At 37.3% G+C, this 24,231-nt stretch overlaps 1 protein-coding gene across 3 annotated transcripts in view; it reads right to left on the bottom strand.

Moving 5' to 3' along the window:
- Positions 1–2,089: 2,089 nt before the first annotated feature.
- Positions 2,090–24,231, bottom strand: part of LOC124521165 (zinc finger protein 300-like) — a 32,794-nt gene continuing 10,652 nt past the window's right edge. The window contains exons 1-6 of one of the 3 annotated variants that reach the window (XM_047092296.1): positions 22,711–23,258; positions 21,877–22,004; positions 21,174–21,270; positions 19,813–19,939; positions 19,459–19,554; positions 2,090–4,144 (exon numbers count right to left, since the gene is read on the bottom strand). In XM_047092296.1, coding sequence (XP_046948252.1) covers positions 2,601–4,144; positions 19,459–19,554; positions 19,813–19,939; positions 21,174–21,263 — 1,857 coding nt within the window. In that variant the 5' untranslated portion in view covers positions 21,264–21,270; positions 21,877–22,004; positions 22,711–23,258 and the 3' untranslated portion in view covers positions 2,090–2,600. Of the gene's footprint in view, positions 4,145–11,135; positions 11,381–19,458; positions 19,555–19,812; positions 19,940–21,173; positions 21,271–21,876; positions 22,005–22,710; positions 23,259–24,231 lie in introns of those variants that run through there. The other 2 variants (XM_047092293.1, XM_047092299.1) reach the window with 2 other exon arrangements.

The raw sequence follows: 24,231 nt of genomic DNA, 5'->3' as shown, positions 1-24,231 counted from the left end.
TCTTGATAAATATAAATGTAAAATCCTCAACAAAATAAGAACAAACAGAATTCAGTACATTAAAAGGGTCATACATCATGATTAACTGTGATTTATACCTGGGATGCAAAGATGTTTCAATGTATACAAATTAATAAATGTGATTCATCACATTAATGGAATAAAAGATAAAAAATCATCTCAATGCATGCAGAAAAATCATTTGACAAAAATTTAATATTCTTTCACGATAAAAAATTCTCGGCCAATTAGTCAAAGAATGTACCTGCACATAAGGAAGGCAACATATGGCATGCTCACAGCTAACTTTATAATCAATGGTGCAGCAAGCTTTTCCCCTAAGATCAGGAATAATACAAGGATGCTCATTCTTGCCACTTCTTTTCAACATAGTATTGAAAATACACATATTTCTAGACATGTTGTATTTTTCATGCCCCTGTAATTGATACCTTTAAATTTTCATTTTATATCTGTTGCATAAACTTTATTTTAAAAAATATTCTATACAGAAACCTTGCTACTTTCCATTTCTAATAATTAACATATACATTTTCATCACCTATGCATACAATTTTGTCAACAAATGTGTTTTGTTGCTTTCCAATCATTATACCAATTTTTTTTTTTTTTGCCTGATTTCCCTGACTAGGTCTTTCAATACAATACTGAATAAAACTGGTGAAAATGGACATTGTCTTTTTTCTAGACTTTAGACAGAAAATTTTCTATACACCAGTAAATATCAAATTTTCCTATATTTTATAGCCATATATAATATATATTATGTCATGATCAGATTAATGAGGTTCCTTAGAAAGTAAAAGGCAAAATGGAAGGCCCATGAGGAGAGAGAAACTTGGGTCTTTATTTTCCTTACATAATTTCCCTGTCACTATATTATCATTTCCTTCTCACAAAACTTCTGTATGTTCTGGAGACCCTGACTTTCCCATGCCTCCCCATAAGGGCCAGGTGGGGCCAACTTCCATCAAGACCTCTCAGAGTAGATCACTCCATGCTACATGCCGAAGGTTTTATTTCCCAGATCCAAATGGCCAATTATATGCAGCATCAAACACATGTTCACAATGACACAAAGAATTTTCTCACACATTTGCACATCTTTTTGGGGTATGCCATGTTCTCTGCAGAGGTTCCCATGCAAAGTCTTACTTCTCAGAGTAAACACTGGGGCCCTGCAGAGAAAGGTCAGCTAAGCAGGACATAGGGAGGAATCAAGTGGGAATTTTATTGCAGAAATCGTATTTAGCCACACAGGTCACAACATCCCTGCCACACAGGACTTGTCCCCGCCAGGATGCTCTCCTAAAGATTCTTATGGGAGCAGAACTGGCCCCACAACAAAGAATAAAGAAACATTTTAGAGATAGCAGGTGGGATTTTTATGTTCAGATTCATACTTACCCATGTAAGCTATCCCAGGCACATCTTCCACATTCCCTATGGGTTTTTCTCTGAGGACCACTCAATTCTCAGGAAAAAGAACTAGTGCTTCAGGGAGAGGGTAAAACAGGATCTGTGGTGGTATCACACAGGGTCTTTATGTACAAACACCATAATTTATATGCGCTTGAAAAATAAGTAAAAGTGAGGTCTCCATAACAGTATGCATTAGGCCACCAGACACAAGAGCAGTGAAATGGACAAAGAAGAGAATAGGAAATCAGGGAAATCAGACACACAGTGTCTGGAATGCAAATCAAGTTTAAATGGGGACACGTGGTTATCAGCAACCTCCTGCAAAAGAACAGAGAGGAAAGATAAAGGGGACAAATATGAGCTAAAAACATGTTCTCTGCCAGAATTTCATATATAGATGAGGGAACAGATACCATGGATGAAAAAAGGTTTCCCTGAAGTCACACAATCTGTGGGTAATGGAATAAGCATTAAAACCTATGACCATCTATGTCTTTCCATCACACCAAAGTCCTAGTGGAGAGGAGTAAAACAGAGAAACAACAAGTGTCAATTCCAAGATCCTAGGACTATCCACTGACACAGACCAACTTATATTCTTTAAATGAAAAACAAAACAAAACACAACAAAAAAACCAAAAGACCACATTTATTGGACCTTATCAATCCATCTATCTACAAGAATATATATATATATATATTTTTACATGTACCTTTAGAGGAACAATCAAATCCTTCCCTCAAGCACAGTTTCTAGGTTGTGGCATCTTTTGACTCAAGTTTTCTTCATGTGCTCTATGGGGATTTATTTCATAGCCATAATTATGCTAACATTAATAATATTACTACTGGTCCAATTCTTATTATGTAACATAATCACAAATATGTAACTTCAAAATAGACTATAGAACTTGTAATTAATTCAGTTCACAATCTCAAAAGTCTTATTTACGTGCCATAGTGAAAATACCCATTATTTATATAACTGAGATGTTTGTATTATCTTTGATAAAAAAATAAACATATTAGAAACTTTATTTCATTTCTTAAATTTTACCAGTAAAGATGCCCCCAAACTCATGAAATCTGTAAGTTTGTGGTATTTATTTATTAAGGCTTAAGCAGATACTGAAGACTTTCCTGTGCTTAGTCCATTCTTACGATTTTGCCACTGTATGAATTCTTTGATGTACAGTGAGTTGTGACTTCTGGATGAAGGCTTTCCCACACATAGCACACTGATAGGGTTTCTCCCCAGTATGAATTCTCCGATGTACAACAAGGTCTGACTTCTGGGAAAAGGCCTTTCCACATTCAGCACATATGTAAGGTTTTTCTCCTGTATGAATTCGCTGATGCCCTGGGAGGTGAGACTTCTGAGAGAAGGCTTTCCCGCATTCACTGCACACATAAGGTTTTTCTCCTGTGTGAATTCTCTGATGTCCAATGAGATGTGACTGCTGACAGAAAGCTTTTCCACATTCACTGCATTTATATGGTTTTTCTCCAGTATGTGTTCTCTGATGTATGATGAGCTGTGACTTCCGGGAGAAGGTCTTCCCACATTCAGTACATTCATAAGGTTTCTCCCCAGTATGAATTATCTGATGTATAATGAGTTCTGACTTTCTGCTGAAGGCTTCCTCACACTGAGTGCATCTATAGGGTTTCTCCCCAGTGTGAATTCTTTTATGTATAATGAGGTGGGACTTCTCACAGAAGGCTTTCCCACATTCAGTACATTCATATGGTTTCTCTCCAGTATGAGCTCTATGATGTATAATCAGCTGTGACTTTTGGGAGAACGCCTTCCCACACTGATTACATTCATAAGGTTTTTCACCAGTATGTATTCTCTGATGTATAATGAGAGGTGATTTCTGGGAGAAGGCTTTCCCACAGTCACTACATTCATATGGTTTTTCCCCAGAATGAACTCTCTGATGTATAACGAGGGATGATTTCTGAGAGAAAGCTTTTCCACATTCAGAACACTCATAAGGTTTTTCCCCAGTATGAGTTCTCTGATGCACAATGAGATGTGACTTTTCACTGAAGGCTTTCCCACATGCACCACAATCATACGGTTTCTCTCCAGTATGAATTCTTTGATGTATAATGAGTTGTGACTTTTTTAGAAAAGATTTTCCACATTCAATGCATATACAGGTCTTCTCTCCAGTTTCAACATTCACATATTGAAAAAGAGACTGTTTATTGCTGATACTCTTTCCACATTGACTATCTTCACAGTGTTTCACTCCATTATGAATGTTTTCATGCTTAGAATAGGAAGAAATAGGTATACTCCTACATCTAAAATTCTCAACAGTGTTTTTTCTTGCATAACCCCTATTACAACTGAATAAGTTTATATTAGGTATCAAGCTCTTTTCAAATGAGTCACATTCATACAATCTTTGTCCTGAAGCATCTAGGTCTATGCAGTCATGAAATATTTTTCCTGATGACTTATATGTATAACCTGATTCTTCAACAACTGTTTTGTTTTTGATGACCATGAATTGCCTGAGAAGTCTGTCTTTATTTTCCTGATGTCTCTCCATCTGGTCATCACCCTGCCAGACCTTAAAAATGGAGTATAGTGAAGGATCCCTTGTTACACTTTCCAATACCTCCTTATGGAAGGAAACATCTCCAGGTATATCCAATTGAGGGTTGTCAAGTCTAGTCTCCCTCTCTGAAAGAATAAAGAAATAAAATCAAATAGATATAAAGATTTAGTAGAGGACAAAAGGGGTAAAAACAAATGAATGATACAGGACAGTCCAAGAGACAGAGAGCTGGGAAGGCAACAGGCCATTTAAAACATGTAAGTTTATCACATGAGAAATTAAAGATGGACTTGACTTCCAATAATGGTGGCATGAGGTAGTTGAGGAATTCTTCCCAAAAAACAAGTACAAAAACAAATAAAATGATTTTTAAAAAAACAACCAATTCATGGTACAGAAAAACTACCAAAGGCAGGTCATAAGCTGAAAAGTGCTTATTCACCAAAAACTTCTTTCTTAGATAAGAACAGGGGGCTTGTGGAATTTTTTCTCAGATTTTCCCATTTCCCCCATCCCTAGTTTACGGGCATTAAAAGATAACAAAAATCCCCATGATATATGCCTTAATGCTGTTAGTAGAGCAGCTAGAAATTTAACAGGGGAATTTGGAAGTAAGAGTCAGAGAAACGTTGAGATAATAAACTTTCTCTGTACCCCCACCCAACCACTAAAATATTTGTGCAAAGAGACCCTAGAGAGCCCAGCGGTGGTTGAAAATTTGGAGAGACTTGCAAATTTGCTACACTTTTAAAGTGGTCTGACACATCCACAACTCAGGCAGCCAAGAGTGATGGCTTTTGATGTCTAATACAACCTCTGTCCATAACACAAGCTCACCTCTACTTTATGCAGATGAAGGGGAGTCTCTTAGAGAGCCAGGCTTAAACAAAAACTAAGCAAAGACATCAGCAATGACAGTCTATGGGAGAGACAGATGTCACAGCTTAAGACCAAGCAAGTTAAATGCCTCTAAAAACAGAAACCCTTAGAAGGACCAGAAGAATCCGGACTACAACATATTATCTACAATACAGAATGTTCAACTAAAAATTGCTAGACATATAAAGAAACAGAAAACTGTGATCTAAACTAAGGAACAAAATCAGTCAATAGAAAGTGACTCTCTATAGGTACTGTATTTCATAAACAAAGATCCCAAAGAAGCTATTATAAACACATTAAACACATTAAGGGAGCGGCGCCTAGGTGGCTCAGTTGGTTAAGTATCCAACTCTTGATTTTGGCTCAGGTCATGATCTCACGGTTTGTGAAACCAAGCCTGGCACTAGGCTCCGTGCTGACAGTGTGGAGTGTGCTTGGGATTCTCTCACTTTCTGCCCTTCTCCCACTCATACGCACTCTTTTTCCTTCTCAAAATAAATCAATAAACTTAAAAAAAAAAAGTTAAGGCAAAAAAGGCTAGGGAATGGGTGAATATGCAATTTTAAAAGAGAAAAAAAGTATATAAAGGTATTAGTTTGACTATAAAAAGGCAGAAAGAGGAAATTTTGAGTATTAGAACTTTTTTATACCATGACTGTGTAGTTAACTTACTCTATGACTAACATTTACTCTGTGTAAGTTAAAACATAAAAGAACCAAATGAAAATTCTAAAGCTGAAATTAAATTTCCACCAGCTGGGTCATTAGATTTGAGAAGCAGAAGGCAAAATCTGAATCCATAAACTTGAAGATACCACTAAAAATTAACTAATTCCAAAAACAAAAAGAAAAAAATATATAAAAACAAACAAACAAAACTTCAGAAATCTATGGTGTAATATTAGGCATTCCAGTATATGCGGGATTGGAGTAGTAGGAAGAGGTAAGAGAAAGAGGCAAAAAAAAAAAATTAGAAAAATGCCTTTAAAATCATCTAATTTGATGAGAAACATTAATTTACATATCCAAGTAATTCCATAAACCACAGGTAGAATACCTAGATAACTAGTCATGTCAAAATTAAGTTGTTGAAAACTGAAGACAAAAAGAAAAATCCTGAAAGCAGCAAGAAAGAAAAAGTGAATGACAAATTCAAAAATACTAAAAACAAGCAACCTGTCAATCAGGAATTCTGTATCTAGGCAAACTTTCCTTTAAACATGGCAAAATAAAGGCATCTGCAGATAAACAAAAACATTTGTTAGCAGAACCGAATGACAGAATATACTAAAGAAATTATCTCTGACAAAATAACACCAAATGATAACTCAAATCCACAGGCCCCTAGAAATTTTTTTTAAGTATGTCAGTAAATATGAGGAATTTAAATATGTCTGCCTTTTCTCTTTTGATTTTCTTTAAAATGCTTTTTATTATTTATTTATTTAACTTGTTTTATTTTTTTATTTTTTTAAATTTACATCCAAATTAGTTAGCATATAGCGGAACAATGATTTCAGGAGTAGATTCCTTAGTGCCCCTTACCCATTTAGCCCATCCCCCCTCCCACAAACCTCTCCCGTAGCCCTCAGTTTGTTCTCTGTATTTATGAGTCTCTTCTGTTTTGTCCCCTTCCCTGTTTTTATATTATTTTTGTTTCCCTTCCCTTATGTTCATCTGTTTTGTCTCTTAAAGTCCTCATATGAGTGAAGTCATATGATTTTGCTCTTTCTCTAATTTCACTTAGCATAATACCCTCCAGTTCCATCCACGTAGTTGCAAATGGCAAGATTTCATTCTTTTTGATTGTCGAGTAATACTCCATTGTGTGTGTGTGTGTGTGTGTGTGTGTGTGTGTGTGTGTGTGTGTATATATATATACACACACCACATCTTCTTTATCCATTCATCCATTGATGGACATTTGGGCTCTTTCTATACTTTGGCTATTGTTGAGAGTGCTGCTATAAACATGGGGTGCATGTGTCCCTTCGAAACAGCACACCTGTATCCCGTGGATAAATGCCTCGTAGTGCAATTGCTGAGTCGTAGGGTAGTTCTCTTTTTAGTTTTTTGAGGAACCTCCATACTGTTTTCCAGAGTGGCTCCACCAGCTTGCACTGCCATTTAAAAAGCTTTTTAAAGCAAAAATAATAACATATTGTCCAATTTATGACAAACATAAGTATAACATACATTATTAAAAGAACAAAGCAGCACCAAATGATCAGGGAGAATAGAGAATGGAGCTATGTTAGTGCAAAATTTCTATGTCTTGCCAGAAAAATATAGCAGCATTAACATGTAGTAGGTTATAAGAAGTTAAATATCATATTGTAACCCCTACAGCAATATTACATGTATGTAGAGACTGAACTATGAATAAAAATTCTACAGGGAAATTAAAATGGTATACTATAAAACATTCTTTTAACACAAAAGAAGACAGGAAAAGAAAAAGGACTAAAAGAGAGATTAAACAAACAGAAAACAAATAGCAAAATGGCAAACATAAATCAAAACAAATCAATAATTACATTAACTAGAAATGGAATAATATTCCAGTCAGAAACTGTCAGTCTGGATAAAACAGTTAAGAATCAACTATACATTGCTACAATAAGTTCACTTTATTATTTTTTACATATTTATTTATTTTGAGAGTGCAAGTGCATGGGGGAGGAGCAGAGAGAGAAGGAGACAGAATCCCAAGCAGGCTCCACACTGTCAGTTCAGAGTGCAAAGCAGGGCTCAATCTTACAAACTGTGAGATCATGACTTGAGCTGAAATCAATAGTCAGATGCTTAACCAACTAAGCCACCCAGGTGCCCCAAGAAATTCACTTTAAATTCAAAGACAAATAGGCTGAAAACAAAAGAATGGGGAGAAAAACATCATGCAAACTATAAGCATAAGAGAAGTGAAGTAGCTATATTAGTATTAGACAATATAGACTTCAAGATAATAAATATTATTAGAAACAAAGAAGTATATTTCAAAATTGTAAAAGGAGATTTGCAAGAAGATATAACCATTATAAACATATTTGTACCTAACCACAGATGCCCATAACACACATATTAAAACTAACAAAAATGAAAGGAAAAAAAGACAAATTAATGTCTACAGATTTCAACATCCCTCTCACAAGATGTATAGAAGAACAAACACACACACACACACAATAAGCATCAATGAACCTGACATCTATAAATACCCCATCCAACAACAAAATACACATTCATTTCAAGAATATGTGAATCAAACATCAGAATAGACTATATACTGGGCTGCAAAACAAACTGTAATAATTTTATGAGGACAGAAATCATACAGCGTATATTCTCCAACCATAATAAAATCAGAAATAAATATCAAAAAGGGATCTCAAAAATTCCCCCAAATGATTGGAAAATAACATACTTGTAAATAACCTATGTGTCAAAAAGTCCAATAAGGAATTAAAAAATAACTTGGGAATGCAAGCTGGTGCAGCCACTCTGGAAAACAGTATGGAGGTTCTTCAAAAAACTAAAAATAGAACTACCCTACAACCCAGCAATTACACTACTAGGTATTTATCCAAGGGATACAAGTGTGCTGTTTCGAAGGGACACATGCACCCCCGTGTTTATAGCAGCACTCTCAACAATAGCCAAAGTATGGAAAGAGCCCAAATGTCCATCGATGGATGAATGGATAAAGATGTGGTATATATATACACAATGGAGTATTACTTGGCAATCAAAAAGAACGAAATCTTGCCATTTGCAACTACGTGGATGGAACAGGAGGGTATTATGCTAAGTGAAATTAGTTAGTCAGAGAAAGACCAAAATCATATGACTTCACTCATATGAGGACTTTAAGAGACAAAACAGATGAACATAAGGGAAGGGAAACAAAAATAATATAAAAACAGGGAAGGGGACAAAATAGAAGAGACTCATAAATACGGAGAACAATCTGAGGGTTACTGGAGGGGTTGGAGGGGGGATGGGCTAAATGGGTAAGGGGCACTAAGGAATCTACTCCTGAAATCACTGTTGCACTATATGCTAACTAATTTGGATGTAAATTATTAAAAAAAAAAAAAAGAAAGATGGGTGGCGCAGTCGGTTAAGCGTCCGACTTCAGCCAGGTCATGATCTCGCGGTCCGTGAGTTCGAGCCCCGCGTCAGGCTCTGGGCTGATGGCTCAGAGCCTGGAGCCTGTTTCCGATTCTGTGTCTCCCTCTCTCTCTGCCCCTCCCCCGTTCATGCTCTGTCTCTCTCTGTCCCAAAAATAAATAAAAAACGTTGAAAAAATTAAAAAAAAAAAAAGAAAAGAAAGAAAGAAAGAAAGAAATTAGAAAATAACTTGAAACAGGGCGCCTGGATGGCTCAGTCGGTTAAGCGTCTGACTTCAGCTCAGGTCATGATCTCGCAGTTCGTGAGTTCAAGCCCTGCGTCGGTCTCTGCTCACAGCTCAGAGCCTGGAGCCTGCTTCAGATTCTGTGTCTTCCTCTCTTTCTGCCCCTCCCCTACTCATGCTCTGTCTCTGTCTCTCAAAAATGAATAAACGTTAAAAAAATTAAAAAAAAAAAAGAACTTGAATCAAAATGAAAACAGTATGTCAAAATTTGTGAAACACAGTTAAAGCAGTACCTAGAGGACAAGTTATATGCAGGTGATGTTCATTTTGCATGATTCCGACATGCATGAATTTCAGTACAGTTTAGTTAAGTAATACCAGTCTGGCATCAAGACCGTTAACGTTTTAATTACCACAGTATAGTACCTGCGGCTAATAGCATAAAGTACAAACTTCACTGCCAGCCTTGAGTCCACAAATCAATATGTAAATAACAGATACACATCATGCTCAGTACTCAATCATTTCACTTATTTCAAAGTCTGTTGTCAGTTATTAATTCTACATCTGTTATCCGATACATATACAGATACATATACAGAACGCAAAGTGTATAGATGTGTTTCCTCTTTGTCTCCCAGTGAAAACCCACACAGCATTTTACAAAAATGGTAACTGAAACAGGGAACTGGCCTACAAAGATGAAAATGCAACAGAGAAACAACACTAACAATACTGGATGTGGTTAGAAGATAGATGATGGTGGAAATGTTGGGATTGCCACTATTCATAAGTCTTTAGGTATGTAGACAGAAGGATTTAGTGAAGGTAAAAGTTAATTGACATAAATTCTTAGGTTGTGATGAAAAGAATAAATATATTACAGAGAAAGTGACCCTGGAAAAAAATCTTCACAGTATCTTGAACATAACTCTCAACACTGAAAACGAAAAGGGTAAAATGTTGGCGGCTGATCCAACCTTGGAAAAGAGTTTGAGAATTCAGTAAGATATAGAAAAAAGGTTCATTTCCTATCATAAGTTATACAAGGATAAGAAGGTAGACACTGCTCAAACTACTCTGTACAGGGCTGTTAAAAAAAAATAAAAGACATTTTCAATGCTGTCAATGTTTTAAATTGCAAGGTAGTAAATATTTGTTTTACTATCTCTATATAGTCATAACCAACATTGAGATCATTTTTAATGTTTTCATAAAAAGTTTTAACAAATTACAAAACAATTTTAATTTTTTCCATTGATTATGAAGACTAGTTTACAAAGTTTTGGCCTGTATGGTTAATTTTTATGGTCCTTTGCTACCACACAGGTGAGAACTACCTGTATTTAAATGCTCATATTAGAAAACAAAACAGATCTCAAATAAATAATCTAAGCTTCCACCTTAAGAAGCTAGAAAAAGAGCAAATTAAACCCAAAATAAGTAGAAGACAGGAAAAATAAAGTTCAGAGTGGAAGTCAAAGAAATAGAAAATGGACAAACAACAGAGAAAAAGAAATGAAATAACAAACTGATTATTTGAAAAAATTAATAAAATTAGTATGCTTTAGTTAGCAAAGAGAAAAAAAAAAGGGAAATGGCAATGGCAAAGTAGCAATGAAAAACAGAACATCTCTAGACCAGATCCTACAGACATAAAAGAAAAATAGGGGATTCTCATGAAAAATATGATACCAATGAATTTGACAATTTGGATGAAAGACAAAAATTCCTTTAAAGACATGAATTACCAGAACCCACTCAAGAAAAAATAGATAACTCGAATACATTCACATCAAGGAAAGAAATTTGGTAAATAAAAATCTTCCCACAAAGAAAAGTCCAGACCCAGACCGGTAAATTCTATCACTGTAATATACCATAACCACGAGTATAACAGCTTCTCCAGGTCTGTGAGTTCTTCTAGCAAATCATCAAACTGCAGGGTGGTCTTCCAGATCCCCAACACAAGCAGCAAACCGAATCCCGCAATACATAAAAAGATTTATACACCATCAGCAAGTGGAAATTGTCCAGGAATGTAAAGTTGGTTTACTATCCAACAATCAATTAATTAAAATTCAGTAATATATCATAATAAAAAGATCTCAGTAAATGCAAAAAAAATTACATTTGTCAAAATCCAACACATTTTTCATTACAAAAAAACACCAAAAAATTAGGAATAGAAAAGAAATCCCTCAACCTGATAAAGGGCATGACAACCTATAGCTAATATACTTAACACTGAAAGATTGGATATCCCCCCCACAAAAAATCAGGAATAAGACAAGAATGTCCACTCCCTATTCTATTCAAAATTGTACTGGAGGTTCTAACCAGGATACTTAGGCAAGAAGAAGAAATAAAAGGCATCCAATGTGTGAAGGAATATAAAACTATCTCTTTTTGTAGGTGACAAATCATTTATACAGAAAATCCTAAGAGATCAACTAAAGAACAATTAGAACTAATAATAAATGGGGCGACTGAGTGGCTCAGTCAGTTAAGCAAGTGACTCTTGATTTCAGCTCAGATCATGATCTCACAGTTTGTGAGATCCAGCCCTTGCGTCGGGCTCCACGCTGACAGCATTGAGCCAGCTTGGGATTCTCTCTCCCTCTCTCTCTGCCCCTCCCCTGTTCACTCACACTCAAAATAAAGAAATAAAAACTTACAAAAATAAAAATAAAAATAAAAAAGACCTGGGGTGCCTGGCTGGCTCAGTCAGTTAAGCATCTGACTTCAGCTCAAGTCATGATCTTGTTATGGTTCATGGGCTTGAGCCCCACATCAGGCTCTGCACTGACAGTGTGGAGCCTGCCTGGGATTCTCTCTCTGCCCCTCCCACTTGCTCTCTCTCTCTCTCTCTCAAAATAAATAAATAAGCTTTAAAAAAAAAAAAGAAATAATAGGGATGCTTGGGTGCCTCAGTCAGTTGAGCATCTGACTTTGGCTCAGGTCATGATTTCACGGCTCATGAGTTCGAACCCCACGTTGAGGTCTGTGCTGACAGCTCAGAGCCTGGAGCCTGCTGCAGATTCTGAGTCTCTCTCTGCTCCTCCCCTGTTCACACACTGTCTCTGTCTGTCTGCCTCTCTCTCAAATACAAATAAAATAAAATAAGTTAAAGAAAAAGAAATAATGAGTTTATTAGTAAGTTCTCAGAATACTAGACCAATATATAAAAATAAATTACATTTCCATACACTTGCAATGGACAATCCAAAAATGAAATTAACAACACAATTCCATTTATAATAGCATCAAATAAAATAAAAGACTAAGAAACAAATTTAACAAGTATGAAATTTATACTCTGAAAACTATTGTTGAAAAAAATTAATGATCTAAGTGAAAGGAAAAAATTATATGCTCCCACTGATTAGAAGATTTAATATTGTTAAGACAGCAATACTACTCAAATTGATCTAAAAATTCAACGAATCCCTATCAGAATCTAAGAATACTTATTTGTAGAAATGGATACTCTTTATTCCAAAATTCACATGAACCCTGAACAGCCAATGTTTCCAGTCTTGGAAAAGAAAAACAATATTGGAAGAATGACATTTCCCAATTTCAAAACTTACTACAAGCAACGATAGTCAAAAGACTGGCACAGAGATAGATATACAGATAGGCAGAATAGTATAGTCAGAAATAAACTCTTTCATTTATGGCTAATTGATTTTTGGCAAGAGTGCCAAGACCATTCAATGGGAAAAGAAAAATCACTTCAATAAATGGTGCTGGAACAAATTCATTCTATGAGGCCAGCATTACCCTGATTCCCAAACCAGGTAAAGACACCACACACACACAAAAAGAGACCTAAAGGCCAGTATCTCTGATGAATACAGATGCAAAAATCCTCAACAAAATAGTAGCAGATTGAATTCAACAATACATTAAAACAATCGTTCACCACAATCAAGTGGGATTTATTCCCAGGATGTAAGAGTGGTTCAATATTTGCAAAAAAATCAACTGATGTGTCCCATCAAGGATAAAGCCATATGATCATTTCAATAGATGCAGAAAAAGCATTTGACAAAGTATAAAATTTATTCATAATAAAAACCCTCAACAAAGTAGGTTTAGAGAGAACATACCTCAGCATAATAAAGGCATCATATATGAAAAGCCCACAGCTAACATCATACTCAATGGGGAAAAACTGAGAGCTTTTCCTGTAAGGTCGGGAACAAGACAAGAATGTCCACTCTCACCACTTTTATTCAACAGAGCACTGGAAGTCCTAGCCCTAGTAATCAGACAAAAAAGAAATAAAAGACATCCAAACTGGTAAGGAAGAAGTAAAACTTTCACTATTTGCAGGTGACATGATATACTATATACCGAAAACCCAAAAGACTCCACCAAAAAACTGCTGGAACTCATATATGAATTCAGTAAGGTCACAGGATATAACATTTATGTACATTTCTATACATTAATAATAAAGCAAAAAGAAATTAAGGAAACAATCTCATTTACAATAATACAAATACCTAGGAATAAACTGAACCAAAGAGGAGAAAAACCCATATTCTGAAAACTAGAAAACAATGATGAAAGAAATTGAAGACACAAATAGACATTCCATGTTCATTGACTGGAAGAACAAATATTGTTATTTGTAAATTGTTATATAGTAAAATGTCAATACTACCCAAAGCAATCTACACAAGTATTGCAATCCCTATCAAAATACCAACAGCATTTTTCACAGAACTAGAACAAACAATCCTAAAATTTGTAGGGAACCACAAAAGACCCTGAACAGCCAAAGCAACCTTGAAAAAGAAAAACAGGGGGCACCCGGGTGGCTCAATAGGTTAAGTGTCCAACTTTGGCTCAGGTCATGATCTCCCAGTTTGTGGGTTCGAGCCCCGTGTCAGGCTCTTGACAGCTGGGAGCCTGGAGCCTGCTTCAGATTCTGTGTCTCCCTCTCTGTCTGCCCCTCCCCCACTCCTTCTCTCTCTCTCTCTCTCTCTCTCTCAAGAATAAATAAACATTAAAAAGATTTAAAAAGAGGGGAGCCTGGGTGGCGCAGTCGGTTAAGCGTCCGACTTCAGCCAGGTCACGATCTCGTGGTCCGTGAGTTCGAGCCCCGCGTCAGGCTCTGGGCTGATGGCTCGGAGCCTGGAGCCTGTTTCCGATTCTGTGTCTCCCTCTCTCTCTGCCCCTCCCCCGTTCATGCTCTGTCTCTCTCTGTCCCAAAAATAAATAAAAACGTTGAAAAAAAAATGAAAAAAAAAAAAAGATTTAAAAAGAAAGAAAAGAAAAACTGGAGGGACCAAAATTCCAGACTTCAAGTTATATTACAAAACTGTAGTAATCAAAACAGGATGGTACTGACACAAAAACATAGATCAGTAGAACAGAATACAGAGCCCAGATATAAACCCACAATTCTATGATCAATTAATCTTCAAGAATATACAATGGGAAAAAGACAGTCTCTTCAACAAATGGTGTTGGGAAAACTGGACAGCTACATGCAAAAAAATGAAAACGGATCACTTTCTGAAACTGTACACAAAAATAAACTCAAAATGGATTAAGGACCTAAATGTGAGACCTGAAACCATAAAAATCCTAGAAGAGAGCACAGGCAGTAATTTCTCTGACATTGGCCATAACAATATGTTTTTAGATATGTCCTCTGCGGCAAGGGAAACAAAAGCAAAAATAAACTATTGTTGGAACTACATCAAAATAAAAAGTCTGCACAGCAAAGGTAACAACCAACAAAACTAAAAGACAACCTATGGAATGGGAGAAGTTGTTTGCAAATGACTTATCTAACAAAAGGTTAGTATCCAAAATATACAAAGAACTTATACAGCTCAACACCTAAAAAATAAATAATCTAATTAAAAACTGGCAGAAGACATTTGCAACTATGTGGATAGAACTGGAGGGTATTATGCTGAGCGAAATTAGTCAAAGACAAATATCATGTAACCTCACTCATGTGGAATTTAAGATACAAAATGGATGAACATAAGGGAAGGGAAGTTAAAATAATATAAAAACATGGAGGGGGACAAAACCTAAGAGACTCTTAAATACAGGGAACAAACTGAGGGTTGCTGGAGGGGCTGTGGATGGGGGGGATGGGCTAAATGGGTAAGGGTCCTTAAGAAAGACACTTGTTGGGCTGAGTACTGGGTGTTATACATAGGGGATGAATCACTGGAATCTACTCCTGAAAACATTATTGCACTATATGCTAACTAACTTGGATGTACATTATAAATAAACAAATAAATATGGGGTGCCTGGGTGGCTCAGTTCATTAAGCGTCCGACTTCGGCTCAGGTCATGATCGCACAGTCCGTGAGTTCAAGCCCCGCGTCAGGCTCTGTGTGGACAGCTCTGAGCCTGGAGCCTGCTTTGGATTCTGTGTCTCCCTCTCTCTACCCCTCCCCTGCTCATGCTCTGTCTCTCTCTGTCTCAAAAAAAATTTTTTTAATTAAAAAATAAATAAATAACAATGGGCAGAAGACACGAACAGACATTTCTCCAAAGATGACATCCAGATGGCCAACAGACACATAAAAAATAAAAAGATGTTCAAAATCACTCATCAGGGAAATGCAAATCAAAACCACAATGAGATATTATTACCTCACACCTGTCAGAATGTCTAAAATCAAAAGCTCTACACTAACTAAAATTTAAATTAAAAAAAAAAAGTAGGGGATGGGCTCAAGAAACAACAAATGTTGTTGAGGATGTCAAGAAAAAGAACACCCGTGCATTGCTGGTGGGAATGCAAACTGGTACACCACTGTGGGAGACAGTATGGACGTTCCTCAAAAAATTAAAAACAGAACTACCCTATGATCCAGCAATCACACTACTGGGAATTTACCCAAATACAAAAAACACTAATTCAAAGGGATACATGCACCCCTATGTTTACTGCAGCATAATTTACAATAGCCAAATTATGGAAGCAGCCTAAGTGTCCATCAACAGATGAACAGATAAAGATGATGTGGTATATATACACAATAGAATATCATTGAGCCATAAGAAAGAATGAAATCTTGCCATCTGCAGCAACATGTATGGATGTAGAGTAAAATGCTGAACGAAATAAGCCAGTCAGAGAAACGCAAATACCATTTGATTTCACTCGTGTGGAATTTAAGAAACAAATGAACAAAGGAAAAAACAAAAAAAAGACAAAACAAAACCAGACTGAACTACAGAGAACAAACTGATGATTATCAGAGGGGAGGTGTGGGGGGATGGGTGAAGTAGTTAAAAGGGATTAAGAGTACACTTATCTTGATGAGAACTGAATAATATATGGGATTTTTGAATCACTTTACGGTATACCTGAAACTAATACAACACTGTATTTAAGTTTACTAGTATTAAAAAAATAAAAATGAAAAAAACCACACGTCATCATCAAAAGATAGATAGATAGATAGATAAATAAATAAATAAATAAAATGGCGCTGGAACACCTGGATTGCCACATGCAAAAGAATGAAGTTGGAACCTTACTTCATATCATGTGCAAAATTTAATTCAAAATGTATCAAAGACCTAAATGTAAGAACATTAACAGTATAAAACTTTTAGGAAAAAAACATAGGGGTAAACTTCATGACCTTGGATTTGGCAATGGATTCTTGGATATGACAGAACAAAAGAACAACAGGAAAACTGGGCTTCATCAAAATTAAAAAATCATGTGTGTCAAAGGATACTATCGAGAGAGTGAAAACATTGGGGCACTGGGTGGCTCAGCTGGTTAAACAAATGACTCCTGATTTCAGCTCAGGTCATGATCTCATGATTCACGAGACTGAGATCGAGCCCCACATCCAGTTCAATGTTGGCAGCTTGGAGCCTGCTTGGAATTCATTCTCTTCCTCTCTCTCTGTCCCTCCCCCTCTCGTGTTCTCTCCCTCTCAAAAAGTAAATAAATAGCTTAAAAAAAAAGAGTAAAAAGACAACCCATAGGATGGAAGTATTTGCAAATCATATATCTGGTTAAGAGACTGAAATCAAATAAGAACTCCAGAAGCTTCCAGGTTGGGGAACACATGGGAGGCGCTAGGAGAATGGTGGTGCACCTGGAGAGGGAACGGGAGCTCTGCGCCCCTTCCACATACCTTCCTCGAGGTATCCCCTCCATCTGGGTGTTCCTGGGTTACATATCCTTTTATAGTAAACTGACAATCTAGGTAAAGCTCAGAAGAGCCTTGTGAGTTCTCCAGATTCCTCTTCCCCTGTATCAGTGACAAGTTGGACGGCAGATGGTGTTAACTTCACTCAATTGGATTCCTGGGGGACCAGTGGAGCATGCCCCCCTGCCAAACTGTGTTGGATTTGCATCACGTAAAGGAAACAAACACTGTTGTGTTAAGGCACTGGCATGTGGAGGTTAATCTGTAATACAGTATATCTAGCCTGTCCTAATTAATACTGAAATCAGTACCAGTGGACAACAAAAAAGAATCTATACAAAACACTTTATCTACATAAAGAACTTTACATAAAAATTCCATATATGTTCTATATAAGAATTTTATCTATACAAAGAATTCTTACAACTCATTAATCAAAAGACAAATAGTTCAAAATAGAAAAAGGATCCCAACACACTATTTTCCAAAGAAGATACATAATGATAAATAAGCAAATGAAAATATGCTCAGCATCATTAGTCATCAGGGACTATTTTAGTTAAACACAAAGTTGATATATGACCCAGCAATTCCATTCCTAGGTACATACTGAAGAAAAAATAAAACCTATGTCTACACAAAAACTTATGCATGAATGTTTACAGTAGCATTATTCATGTTGCCAAAAGGTGGAAACAAGCCAAATATCCAATGATTGATGAATGGATAACCAAATGTAGTATATCCATACAATGGAATATTACTCAGCCAAAAAAGGAATGAAGGACTGATACACACTATAATGTGGATGAACCTCAAAAACAGGATGCTAACTGAAAGAAGCCAGTCACAAAAGACCACATATTACATTATTTCATTTAAATGAAATATCAAGGGGCACCTGGCTGGCTCAGTTGGTTAAGCGTCCAATTCTTGGTTTTGGCTCAGGTCACAATCTCACAGTTTCGTGGGTTTGAGTCTCATGTCAGGCTCTGCACTGGTGGCACAGAGTCTGCTTAGGATTCTCCTCTCTCCCTCACTCTCTGCCTCTAACCTCTTCACACTGTTTCTGTCTCTCTCAAAATAAATAAATAAAACTTAAAAAAAGACATTTAATAAATGAAATATCAAGAGTAGGCAAATTAACAAAGACAGAAAGTAGATTAGTGGTTGCTTAGGGCTGGGAGATGGGAAACGGGTGTGATAGCTAAAGAGTACAGGATCTCTTTTGTAGGTGATAAAAATGTTTTAAAATTGGCTGTGGCAATTGTTACACATTATCTGTGAATACACTAAAAACCACTGAATTGTTAACTTTGGGTCAACTGTAAGGCATGTGAGTTATATCTTAAAGTTGTGTAAATAAAAACAGTAACAGAAAATTTCAGAGTACAGCTAATGAAACTTTGTCTGTATTCACACTGTGCATCCATACTTATATTACGTTAGTCTCCAATAAATAGCTTTTACTGAAGTCAAGTAAGCCTAGCAAATTTCTTCCAGAAAGCCATAAGGATTCCTAACTCCAAGAATTTAAAAACATCCATTCCTAGAGCTTGCCTTCGCCATCCTCCTGCCTAACCCACACTTCAAATATACTTCAGAGGGGCTGGTTCACGCTGGGAAAACATGCCTTCTTAAGTTATGCCACATCTCTTTAGACTATGATTTTCATTTAACTCCTAAAACATTAACTAGATTGGTCATGCAATTTTATACAGCCATGAACTTTGATTCTTATCTTTCCATGTAAAACCTATGTTCCTGAAAAGCATCTGATTTCTAGTGCCTTTGAATTTCTTCTCGAAAGGCACTAAAGACATGATTGTTGAGTGAATCGGTAAGAAACTTTTTTTCTCTTTGTGGCTCACTATTACTTAACGAGTTGTCGAATACTTACTACACGTTCAGCACAGGAGCAAGAGGGAATAGGAGCTGCCAACTAGGTGGAAGCATAAGTCTCAGCCACCAGCCAATTAAAAACAAAAAACAAAGAAACTGAGATTTCACTTCCCTTGACTCCCACCTGCTAGATTTTTACCTGGATAGATCCAATCTGATACATCTCTCTTTATTATCCATGGCTCTTCTCCTTGTTCCAACTTGGAGATGACATCTGGTTTGGAAACTGGATGCCCTATTATAGAGAAATCAGAGAGGAATTGGGTTGACTGCAGTGAAGAAAAAAAAGGGTGCTATTTTAGGAGCCCCACAATGAAGCTGTCCAGCTGTCCAGCTGCCCCCAGCAGAGTAATAACCCGCTGGAGACGAGATTGGGGAATAGAGAGCACAAAATCAGTCATTACATATGTCAGGAACCCACCCAATTTGATCAAATGAGAAGAGATAAGCACCGGATTAGATATGCTGAGATATGCGGGGAAGCCATCCTTACCCAATGAGATCACGTGGCTGAAGTTCTCCAGCATCACATCTCTATACAGGGTCCTCTGAGCAGGGTCCAGTTGCTGCCACTCCTCCTTAGTGAAAGCTACAGCCACATCCTCAAATGACAATGGACCCTATAATAGCATGCTCCTGTTCAATCTGAAGTGATCATTCCCATTTTTACCACAGCATGCAAAACTATGTGCCCAGTTCTATGTCATGCCTATTCAGAAAAATGATGTAAAATTTTGTCTTTAGCAAAAAGAGTCACATATCAGAAGAACAGAAGAGCAAAAGAGACTTACTCACAAATGGGAATTCAATAAAGGCAGCATTTTAAATAAGTAAATTGTTCAATAAATGGTACTGGAAAAAGTGGATAGTCATTCAGTTAAATAAGAAAGTTGAGACTTTATGTTTTAAAAACAAGAAACAGTTTCCAGATGGGGGGAAAAAAAAATCTAAGCATTGCAAATTATTAATACTGGCTATCCCAGGAGAAAGGGAATTTTAAAATCCTTTTCACTTTATCTTATTTATTTATTTATTTATTTATTTATTTATTTATGCATTTCTTAAATGTTTTTACCAAGTAGGGATAATTCAGGCTAGGACAAAAAAATAGTAAAATGATTTTATAAATTGAAAAAAATAGGGCAAGAACTGGCATTCAGTTGGGGAGTAGCTTCACAAACCCTGAGACCACAGCAAAGGCTATAGAAAATCAGAGACCCCTGTGCTCCAAATGTTTACCACAGAATTTTAAGTACAGAACTGCCTATTTGAGAGAAATAATCATATTAGAGAAATAGATACTCATCATTCCATCTTATCTAGGTTTTATCTCTGGATAAACTGTACCTTAGTTCTCCCAAAGAATAATGCTTATGGAGTTCAGCTTTAACATTGTAACTGTCCTCTAAAAAAATATTTAAAGACACAACCACAAAAAATCTACTGATACATTTATGCAGAAGTATAGGTTAGGACATCATCTATAGGAGACCCCCGCCCCCCAAAGAAATTTCTTTTTTTCCTGATTTGTGGAGAATGCCAAATCACATATATGATGTTCTCTACCTTTCCACTGTGGCTGCTAGAAAAGATCAAACAAATGTGCACTTTACTTTACACATTTATGTAAAATAGACATAATGTAAATATAAGTGTATTATATTTATATAGAACTTATACATAACAAATATATACGTGAACTCTAATAGTGGTTTTATGTGGTTCTACTTATTACATAGCAACTCATTCCAAGTCTTTGTTCTCTCTACATTTTCCCTAATTCTAATCTCTAGCTTTCTACACTTTTCCATTTGATTATATGGAAACCAACAACAAAATAAGCAAGCAACTCACGTGAGACTTGGTCATTTTCTGCTTCTCTTCCAAAAGAGCAGAGGTCTGAAGAATCAGGACTGAGAGACAGACTAAGTCTCCAGGGGCCATTTACCATCTAGAAACAACCACCAACAGAAGTCAGATGAAAAACAGGTCGCCCCATAGAAGGTCATCTGATCCTCATAGAAGGATCTGTATGCACCATGTGAAAAAAGTCCTCTTGTGATTATAATATGATCACATAGAAAATGTACAAGGTGATTTTTAATTGGATAAACGAAGTTATTTCTGTTGATATACAAACACCTTAATGTTCCCCTTTGAATCAGCAATTCTATTTGCAATTCTATCTGTTAAGACTCTATCATAAGACAATAATCATGTCTACACATATATGTAAGATTTAACTGCAGATGGAGCAGTTCCCTGACAATAAGAATAAGAATGACCAAGTAGAAAACTAAGGAATGCACCCATATTCCCTAGATGTAAGCAGCCAGCAAAATCCTAAGAGCTCTTTTATATTTTCCCCTAACCCAGCAAATTATCTTGCCAAGTCAATATTCAAAGATTAAAACTGTTGATTTTGCTGATTTTAACATGTTTTTTGCTTAAGATTTTATTGTTGATTTCCAATAGTGCAGTTATCTATATAAGAAAATCGTGACCGGTTAGAACCATTGATAAACAGGAACACAGTACAGTGCAGAAAGATACTTACCTGGTGAATTCTTCTCAGTCCCAGGATGGATCATCCAGAGAAGGCTGTACTCATTCACAGGAAGTGAGTGCTCCCATGATAGGCAGACTGTTTCATATGGGGTTATCCCAGGCTTTGTCAAAATGAACCTAGAAGGAAACAATTAAATAGTCAGGCTCCTCTCTGGACACTGAGCTCTGAAACAAGTAAATAACAGGTGTTTAATAAATGTTTGCTGAACAGAATGTAGAACAAATTCAATAAATAGGAAGAAACAGGGCTGAAATCACACCTCATGTAAGAAAAAGAAAAGGCAGCTCTCACATTTCAGAGCTGGTCTGGCACTCAAACTCTCCTATTTAATATAATTACACAGAGTATCAACATCAGACAAGGCCACTCAGTGACCAAGATGGAATAAAACAAAAACAAGCCCTCTCTGAAGTCATGTCTGAACACAGACAAAACATCCACAATGTCCAATCCACAAAACACCCTCTCTCCTGGTTAACATGAGTGACTGCTACTTCCTCACCTATTACAGCTTTAACTTTAGGTTAGTCTTTCCTCTCTCCAGATGTACTGAAATTCCCAAACAATGAATTACCCCACTTCCTTACAACATCCAATTCAGAGCAAGGTCCACTCCCTTAGGCCCTCCTCGAAATCACCTAACACAAATCCTGTAAGTTCTTTCTAACACGCTCTTTCTGAGAAGCCCCCACTTTCCCCATGGTGTAACTAGATGCTAGAGCAATAAACCCAATCTGTTCAACTACAGGGTGTTCCTGGAGGTCTTTGGCTAGAGAGAATCGACAATAATAATGTTATTGCTTTAGATTTGTTTGGTCTTACATTCAAAGGATGTTTTCTTCTGTGAGCTTTTGAGCGATGGAGGGAGATGGTGATTTGAGAAAACATCTGAGGAGGGGCTTCAAGGTGGGGGCCACCTCGGACTTTACATAAATTGTAAAGTTTTCTCACTAAACCAGGACGGACCTTTATCAGCCACTGGCTGAATTAATGACTCCTACAAATCACTGAATCAAGCAGGGGCAGAAATCACAAATCCCAAAGAGCACTTCCAACAAACCCCCAACACAAGACTAGCCATATAGGTTCACAAATCACTGGTCATATGGATACTCCAACAGCGCACAGATCTGCCATCCCTGACCCACAGATCAGACAGCTCTCCTTATTACTGACCTCTACATGTACCCAACACTCATCCCACAGACTTCCCATCAGACTCCATAGACCTCCAATTGCTGACCGCCCCTCCAATATCAACCCCAAACTTCCTCATGACTCAATCCATAAATCCCACTTCTACTCCCAGCTCGATGATCAGGTCCGGAAACGTCCGTCACAGTTTAACCCGGGACAGCTGTCATGGATTAACGTGATTAACACCCGCTTCCTGCCTGGGTGACCACAGCGCAGGGCTCTCAAGCATGCGCCGAGCTATTCTGCGCGGTTTTGCCCACTCCGCATTCTCTGCGGCTTTGTTCAGGAGGCAAGATGTCCGCCCCCATGCGCTGTGTCTCACTGCGGAAGCCGCCATCTTGAGAACCCGGACAATTCCGTACATGAGGAGGAACTTGGGTTTATTCCCAGCCTGAGTTTGGACCGTGTCTTTGCGGCGGCGAGGGGAACGGGTAAAATGACCGAAAGGAAGATTATATAAACCCGTGTGGGGCAAAGTTTTGCCGAGAGCTTTTAAAGGATCGGGAAGAAGGTGCAGTAGTGCAGTCCTTTATTTGAAGACTAACTGGGGAAAGAGGAATTTGGAACGGTGGAATCCTTTTGCAGGGATTCTACTTCAAAGTGCTGGTAAATGGTACAGCCCTATACAGGGGGATTCGCCCTATACAAGGGGATTCCACTGTAGGACAGAGGGGCAAAAGTGATGGAAGGGCTCATGGGGGGGGGGCGGAGAGGGGTCATAAAACCGTTAATTATGCTTAAAAAAAAACAATGCTAAGGAATCGCGTTGGGGAAATTCCTACTACCGTAGTATGTTGCAGGGAATGTCTGATGAAAAAAAGGAAAAGTGAGACAATGATGAGACTGAGGCACAAAATAAAGGAGAATCTGAGGAACAGAGAATGGAGACTAAGGCACAAAACGCGGGGGGCGGGGGGTGTAGGTATTGAGACTGAAAGGCTGAGGTCTGAGACGAGGGGAGAATGCAGAAGAGGGGGAGACTGAAAGGGATAAAAAGGACACTGAGTGAGTGGAAGGGGGAAGACCGAGGTAGGGTGGCTAACCCCCTAGGTTTGTCTGGAATTTCCCAGGAAATCCATCCTCAGGACTTCAAACGTCTCAGTTTGAGGAGATGGGTGGGGAAAGTTGGGGGAAAGTGCAACACCT

The sequence above is a fragment of the Lynx rufus genome, unplaced genomic scaffold (assembly GCF_022079265.1).
Source record: "Lynx rufus isolate CCGP_SWC_20201006 ecotype Redwood Valley unplaced genomic scaffold, mLynRuf1.p SCAF_1, whole genome shotgun sequence".
In the NCBI taxonomy this organism is placed as follows: domain Eukaryota; kingdom Metazoa; phylum Chordata; class Mammalia; order Carnivora; family Felidae; genus Lynx; species Lynx rufus.
Note: the sequence above shows the minus strand (reverse complement) of the source record. Positions and strands in the feature narration are given on the sequence as shown.